At 41.3% G+C, this 8,006-nt stretch overlaps 1 protein-coding gene across 2 annotated transcripts; it reads left to right on the top strand.

The window, feature by feature from the left end:
- The first annotated feature begins 1,892 nt into the window (after window positions 1-1,892).
- RFXAP (regulatory factor X associated protein) lies at window positions 1,893-7,542 on the top strand. Of its 2 annotated transcripts, XR_006889182.1 has the most exons (4): window positions 1,893-2,612; window positions 3,231-3,355; window positions 4,220-4,327; window positions 6,426-6,444. XR_006889182.1 is itself a non-coding variant. In XM_046665068.1 (3 exons), exons 1-3 carry the CDS (start codon window positions 2,130-2,132, stop codon window positions 6,534-6,536), a joined length of 702 nt encoding a protein of 233 aa, XP_046521024.1. In that variant the 5' UTR covers window positions 1,905-2,129; the 3' UTR covers window positions 6,537-7,542. The 2 variants fall into 2 exon arrangements, 1 of the variants encoding a protein (XP_046521024.1); XM_046665068.1 differs by lacking the exon at window positions 3,231-3,355 and having other exon boundaries at window positions 1,905-2,612; window positions 6,426-7,542.
- Window positions 7,543-8,006: the final 464 nt, after the last annotated feature.

Raw genomic sequence — 8,006 nt, 5'->3', positions numbered from 1 at the left:
TTGCTGAAATCATGAACATTTTCAAATACTGAAAGAATATTTCCTCAATTTTGGGGGGTTCTTGACAATGTGCCAGCCACAGACATGAAACATTTTAAGTTTAATCTTCCTTAACATTTTTACTATCATTTTCTGAGTCTGGAGATAATCAACAATAAATCAAGCCCTGCTTGGTAGCACTGGACAATTTCTATGGTGTAAATATTCCCATCACGGCTGGTTTCAAGACACCAAGGTAACAAGACGGAATGCAGAGTTGGGAAAAAATGTGCCCCATTACACCATTAAATAGTATTTCCACATATGGATACAATAGACACAAGTAATCTTATAAGCATTGCTAATAGTAACTAGAAAGTGATGAGGGGCCAGCCACATGGCCGAACCATTAAGTTTGTGCGCTCTGCTTCGGTAGGCCAGGGTTTCGTGGGTTTGGATCCTAGGTGAGGACATGGCACCGCTTATCAGGCCTTGCTGAGGCGGCATCCCACACAGCACAACCAGAGGGACCTACAACTAGAATCTACAACTATGTACTGAGGGGCTTTGGGGAGAAGAAGAAGAGGGGGAAAAAAGAGAAGACTGGCAACAGATGTTAACTCAGGTGCCAATCTTAAGAAAAAAAGAAGACAGTGATGAGTTTTCAGTTTTTTCACCTTCGTTTTTAATATAATTTAATTATAAATTTGTGTAATTTAATTTTTAATAACGGCAGTGTTTCATTTCCAGCTCATTAAAGTCCTGAAATTTTAACAACCGGCTCTCATCAACCAGCTCCAGCACATCACTGACTGCCCATTTTACCAATAAGAAAACTAAAGCTCAGAGAGATTGTCACTAACTAGCCCTGGTCACACAGGACAGAGCCACGCAGGTCTGTCTAATTCCAAACCTCCTCCCTTTCACTGTGCCTCTCTTTAAAATGTAGCTGGTGATCTTCCCACACAGCAACACCCAAACACCTTAACGTGAATGGATTTATCATTTGTTGGACAGTCATTGCTTTCTTTTCCAATAGGTGGATGGGAAACCTGACCAGGAAAGGAGGAAAGAATAAACGGAAAGTGAACACGTACCTGACAGCCTGGTTCAGGATCTGGCAGGATGTGGTCCCTCCAGAGATCTGGCTAAGTCAAGATTCAACAACCAGCAATTGGGTAACAACTGGAAGAAATAATAGATCATTCATCGTTTTTTACAACATCTGTATTCAATGTTCCTTTTCACACATTTTCACCGTACTTAACGAAAACGTTATTTAAGACTTATCTTAGAGGTCATAGAAAAGGCCAAGTATTAAAAATCAACTAAAGTTTCCAAGAGAGAAAAACAAATTTATCAACAGTAAGTCGTTCAGCTCTCAACACAGATACAACTTGGCCCCAGGTCTGACCCAGCCCTCCTCTACCACAGCATTTTCAAATCTGCCGCTTCTGCCTTCAGCGACTGCTCACTGGCGGCGCCCTGTCGTGATGCTACCACAATCCAGCGTCACATCTCGCTTTCCAGGAAGTGTGCGGCGACATATCACTATAATCAGCGTCCTAACGCCACAAGTCGTAAGGTCGCTCAGGAGCCATCTTAATTTACATTGTGGAATTCTTGTACAAAAGTGCTTCGAAGCGTCTCCGACAGAGAACGTTCCAGCAGAAAACGCTGCTTTTCGAGCGCCACAAGCTTCTACCGCGGCCGTCGCCAGCGCAGAGGACCGGCCCCCACCCGCTCGGGGATGAAGCAGCGCTTGCGCACTCAGCCACTCCGGTGGCCGCTCAGCCCCGCCCCTCAAGGGGGCGCTGGGTTCTCCGAGAGGCGCCCGGCGTAGCGACGCTCACGCGCGAGCAACGGCCGCGCAGGCGCAGTCGGGTGTCTTCGTGGGGCCGGCGCATTTTCTCCTCTTTTGGCCTGGGTGTCGGTTTGTGAAGCGCCGTTGAGCCCAGCAAGTGCTGAAAGGCCGGGGTCGTGGACCCCTGCCAGGTCGCAGCAGCACGGAGGTGGAGGGTGTCGCCGAGGGCGCGGGGCCGGGCGCCGCCAGCGGCGTGCTCCGCCCCGGGGCCCCCGCCCCGGCTCCTGGCCAGGCGCCGGCTCCACCCCCCGGCCCGGCCCCGGCCTCGCAGTTCACCCTTCTGGTGATGCGCCCCTGTGGAGGGCAGGACGAGGCTGCGGCCGAGGGCGTCCTGAGGCAGGCTCCGGCCCTGGGGGGCAGCGCCGGGGCGGGCCAGCCTGTTAGGTACCTGTGTGAAGTGGCAGGGGATGCCGAGGAGGAGGCGGGCGAGGACGAAGCTGACCTGCTGGACACTTCGGACCCCCCGGGGGGAGGGGAGAGCACGGCTAGTTTGGAGGATCTGGAGGACGAGGAAACCCACTCCGGGGGCGAGGGCGGCAGCGGGGGAGCCCGGAGACGGGGCAGCGGCGGGGGCAGCCTGAGCAAGACCTGCACCTACGAGGGCTGCAGCGAGACCACCAGCCAGGTGGCCAAGCAGCGCAAGCCGTGGATGTGCAAGAAACACCGCAACAAGATGTACAAGGACAAGTACAAAAAGAAGAAGAGCGACCAGGCCTTGAACTGCGGTGCGGCCGCCCCGACTGGCAGCGGGGGAAACGTCAAACAGGAGGTATCAGACCCTAGCTGGGGTCTTGGGGAGTGGGAGGTGAAAGAAGAAACCCCACTGCTGCCGCAGACCGCATTTCCAGCGCCTGCCCACCGGCTTCCAAATGGGCCAGGTTGCTGTGACTGAGAGTTAGTGAGTGCTTGCCGTAAATAAAGTTTATACAGACATGTGCCAAGCCTTAACAGTTCTGTTGCATCTTTGTGATAGATGAATCAATTTCGGTGAAAATGATGTGACACCTCATCAGAGCTGTCATTTCAAAGATCTGAGATACGGGCTGGAAGGACAGATAGGAAATGATTGTTCTGGTTCATCACCAAAGGAGCAGGCAAAGAGACTTAGGAACCTAGATGAAGTTGGTGCTTTGGAAAAGGTCCTGTTCTTGGAATCCTATTTTTAGCACCTGTTCTTAGTACCCCAGTTCTCAGTACCTCTATACTTAGTATCCTATTCTCAGTTAACCATATTCTTAGTACTCTGTTCTCAGTATCCTGTCCTCAGTACCTCTATTCTTAGTTCCCTTATACTTAATACCCTGTTCTTAGAACCCTCTTCTCAGAACCCCTATAATTAATACCTTGTTCTCAGTATCCGTGTTCTTACTACCCTGTTTTTTCTTAGTACACCTAAGGAAAAAATTGAATGATAATGGAATGTAAATCTCAGAAGATTTTTGGATTGTTTGATTTGAACTATGTTGAAGGTTAAAGCCCGTGCTGTGGAGTTGGACTTCTGGCCTTGAACAGGTTATTAAACTCTTTGAGCCTTTCAGCTTCTTCATCTGTAAAATGAGTGTTAAAATAGTACCTAGTTCATAATGTTGCTGTGAATATGTGAGATGTTCCATGTTGAGTGTTGACACAGTGTCCAGCAGATAGTAAGTCATTAACCTTAGCCATTGTTCTCCTCAGTAGGGGTGTACTTTGAAGTTGTTACAGGTAAGCAGATAGTTCATCTTGTGTGTTTTAGGGCTTACCTATTTTGTCCATACCAGTGGCAGGAGATTATTTATATCACTACTTTCCAGTCTTTTCAAAGCCAGTTTGTCGTTTTTCTCCTAAGGACTTCCAAATTTTGAAAGTATTATCTATCAGTTGCTTCCCTAAGTAATATTTTTTTGCCCCCCCCCTCCATTTTTTGTTGTTAATTGGGCAAAAAACTATCAGTGTTTCATTAGCAATATATAAATTGCTTTTGAGTTCATATATCCCATCCAAAGGCAGGCAAACTTTGTTTTGGGCTGGACAGCTTTATCTAAAGAGAACGTTCAGTTTCCACTTGGCATTTTTTGTAGTATTGAAAATAGCTTACAAGTAACTCTTTGCTCCCCTCCCCCACCTTTGCCCCACTGTTGATTTTGAGACCTTCAGGAGACTGAAGAGCCCAGGTTGGAAATCCTGGAGGGAGAGGGATTGAGGAGAGTTGTATAAAATGAACTGCCAACACTTTGCCTATGATTTAATGAGGGACTTTCCCCAAGTCCCACAGGGACTGAGCAAGAAGGAAGAGAAGCAAAGACCTGTTCGTTACATCATTGAAATGCCTGTAATCATGGGTTATTATATTATGTTAACTGTTAATCCTATTTGCATTTTTGTCATTTACCCCAGGAAAATGCAGACAACATACTCTCCGTTGTTAAACAAAGAACGGGATCCTTTGGGGATCGTCCTGCAAGACCTACTCTTTTAGAACAAGTGTTAAATCAAAAAAGACTGGTAAATATCTGTTTGTATAGTAGTTACAAATCTATTGACTAAGTTGTTTGTTATAAATGAAACTATTTAGATTTTTGAGATGTTAAAACTTGTTAAACTGGTCATCAGGATTGAATTGTGCCTCTGCCAGTACACCCTGGAATCTCATAATGCTCTCCCAGGACTATCTGAGCAGGAACACTTTTAATCCTCTGTCTTCATTGACTAAACCTTGATATCTGAGCAAGATGAGATTTTAAAGTGGACTTTCCTTGTACTGAATTTTGGGGTTTATGGAATAATGCTTTAGTAGTATTGAGGTATAATTAGACCAATATTGAATAAGGATCTCTATTATAAATTTGGTAGAAGGCATCAGAATTCAGTCAGGAGAGATTATTCAATAAATACTGAAGTAATTAGATAATAATTTGAGGACAAAATAGAATTTAGCTCGTCACATCACGGTACATCAAATTAATTCCTGATAAATTAAAAATTTTCTAAATTAAAAAAAATAGAATTGGGACTTGATCTCAAAAATATGGAATGAGAATTTTCTAGCTTCAAAGAAATAGACAAAATTACAAAGACAAGATTATAAATTTGACTACATACAAATGAATACTGTAGTCAAAATGGTGGTAAAAACAAAAACTTCACAATAACATACAGGAAAAACGTTTGCAACAAATATAAAAGACTATGGTTAATATGGTTGCTATTTGTATTGTATAAAATATTCATATAAATTGATGGAAAATTTTGGCCTCAATACATTCTGTCTATACAAAAAGTAAAAACAGAAAAAAAGAAGAAAACAGAAATACTACCATTAAGTGATATGGAAAGGTATTCAATATCAGTAAAAATCATACGATAAACTACACAACAAATGAGAAGCGTTAAAATGATAACACACAAGGATGCTGAGGGTTCCATGAAATGAGCACTCTCATTCTGTTGACAGCGTCATATATCGGTTGCAACACTTTGTGGAAAGCAGCTGGACTGTATGTATCAGGAGTCTTTACAAAGGTCATCCCTTTGACTCAGAAGTCATACTTACTGTGAAGACATTCACAGGAAGTACATCCTAAATATGGATAAAATTAAACATAAGGATGTTGCGAGAAATGTATTTGTCACAGAGAGTAATATAGTGGTTTAAGGAGCCTGTGTTGAACAGTCTTATAACAGCTAAGTAGATTGTTGTACATTTCCTTAATAGAGGGTTGAGCAGTCTTTACAGATTAACTTTTAAAGAAAACTATTTAATAAATAGAAAATGTCCTACGCTTATAATGTTAAATTTTAGAATCAGTATTTAACAGTAGTATTTCCACTTTGTTTAGTTTATCTTTTTCAATTTACTGAGGCCAAAGTATTCTTCTTCATCGATTTAAATAAGTATTGTATTATAATAAAAACATATTAACCCTAGTCTATTACATTTGTTATATGATTATAACTACACTTAAAAATGTTAAGTGTGCAAAACTGTATTGGTTGTTTTACAGCAGTGGTATTCTTTTCTGAAATTTTGGTAATGTGCTAATACTACTTTTATTAATATATGTATACCTATATACAGTTTATACACCTGTACCTATGCACACATACACACACAATTTTTAATTTCTTTAGAAAGACTTAGTAGGCTAGTGGGAGAAACTTGAGTTCCAGTACTAGCCTTAAATGTATTTCCAAACTGATATTTAACTGCCGTTTTCACATGTGGCCCCTTTTCATTTTCCATTTTTTCTTGCTGGAATCCTGGGCCAGTGCTCTAGCTGTTTGCTCCTATGTTTCATAGAGAGTATATATGCTGGCATGTCATAGAAAGCTTTTCCTTGATGTGCAAAGTTGCCAGTAAGATCACGCTTCACCCATTATTTTTAGGTTTTAGTCTTTTGACGTGTGACATCAAGTTTTATTACTATTAGTTTGCAGTTTAATCGCAGTGCATCAGATGCAAATGTGAATTCAGTTCAGGAGTGTTTTGTTTTGTAAGCACATTGTATCTTGTGTGGGGACATATCAGAATAAGTTCATTGCATAAATGCAATCTAATCTCATAAGAATAATGATATTAATAAATATATTTTTTCTTTTTAAGTCATTACTAAGAAGTCCAGAAGTGGTGCAGTTTTTACAGAAACAGCAACAACTATTAAATCAGCAAGTTTTGGAGCAAAGACAGCAGCAATTTTCAGGAACGTCGCTGTGAGGGAATTTATGAAGATCTACATGTTTTTTATCTTATTGTAATAGATGAACATATTTTTATACTAAAGATAAGTGGGGGAAGACATGCTGGTACAACATAATCATTTTCCTGTAAATGTACGCATGCATTTGGGGATAAATACGTATTGCACTTTGTGCATATAATCCTCTCAGATCACCATGAATTTGCAGAGATCAGCTTATCTTCCAAAAATAACATTTAATTACAAGGTTTTTTAAACAAAGTGTTCCTCTTCAGTCATTGTTACTGAAGGTAATGAAGCAGTTACTTTCTGTGGAAGTCATGAAGTTAATAGATATTAATCTTGGGTCATCTAGCTCAGTGGTTCTCATCCAGGGGCAGTTGGAACTCTGTGGTATGTTTTTTGATTGTCACAGTGACCTTGAAAACTGCTGCTTTTTAGTGAATGGGTCAGGAATGCTAAATGTTCTGCAGTGTCTGGAATGGTCCACACAACTAAGAATTGTCTTACAATGCCAATAATACTCCACTTAAGAAACACTGATAGCTACTTGTAATGATAAAATGTAGCTGGGCACCCAGAATTAGGTTCTCATGATAACCTTATCTTTGCAGTTAAGACTAGAGCTGTCAAAGAGGAAGCATATTTTATATGTAGAAGAAAAGGGATCATTGTTAAATATCTGAAATTAGGATGTGCATCTCTTTTCAGAGATATGCTGGTAAAACCTAAGAGAGGGACTAAGTACACTGCAATGAAGGCATCTCCTGAAGTTGGCTTCCCTACTTGTTGTTACCTGTTAGTGTTGATCTCTGTTAAAGAGGCAATCTTGTGTTTTGAATTTGTGAACAGTATAGATATATCTCATCCCACAAATGCCAGGTCAAAATTACTCTTTTTATGCTCATTTCTTTTTTCATTTTTTTGTTTTTCTTTTTTTCGTGAGGATGATAGGCCCTGAGCTAACATCTGTGCCAGTTTTCCTCTATTTTATGTGGGATGCTGCCACAGCATGGCTTGATGAGTGGTGTATAGGTCCACACCCGGGATCTGAACCCATGAACCCCGGGCCTCTGAAGCGGAGCATGCAAACTTAACCACTACACCACCGGGCCAGCCTTACTATTTCTTTTTTAAAAAGAGATCCTGAAAATAAGAACACCTCAGCATTTTGTCAGTGTTTCTCAAAAGTGAGCTATTTTCAGACCGTATTATTCCTAAGTAATGTTCAAAGAATGACTGGTAATCTGGATAGGTACTTTCTTGTATTTTTCCCTTGGGAAAACTTTTAAAAGGCAAACTTACCAAAAACAGTAACAAATCAAATGTCAAGAGAGTATTTCCAATGTTAGGACAATAAATGCACGTGTCTGAAGTTTAATAATGCAAAAATTTGTTAGTTTCTTGGGTTTTAAGCTCTGAAATATGTCATATTAAATTTAGTCACAGCTGTTCTAAGAAGTATTTAAGGAGGGAAAAAATCTTAC

Source organism: Equus quagga, chromosome 6, assembly GCF_021613505.1.
Source record: "Equus quagga isolate Etosha38 chromosome 6, UCLA_HA_Equagga_1.0, whole genome shotgun sequence".
Taxonomy (NCBI): Eukaryota; Metazoa; Chordata; class Mammalia; order Perissodactyla; family Equidae; genus Equus; species Equus quagga.
This window is presented reverse-complemented; position numbering and strand designations above follow the sequence as displayed.

What these genes read in the sequence shown, in the direction of transcription:
- RFXAP (XM_046665068.1), top strand. Translation starts at nt 2,130, where the DNA reads ATGCGCCCCTGTGGAGGGCAGGACGAGGCTGCGGCCGAGGGCGTCCTG. An exon ending in GGGGAAACGTCAAACAGGAG is followed by an intron (nt 2,613 to 4,219) that starts GTATCAGACCCT and finishes CATTTACCCCAG; the next exon opens with GAAAATGCAGACAACATACT. An exon ending in TGTTAAATCAAAAAAGACTG is followed by an intron (nt 4,328 to 6,425) that starts GTAAATATCTGT and finishes TTTCTTTTTAAG; the next exon opens with TCATTACTAAGAAGTCCAGA.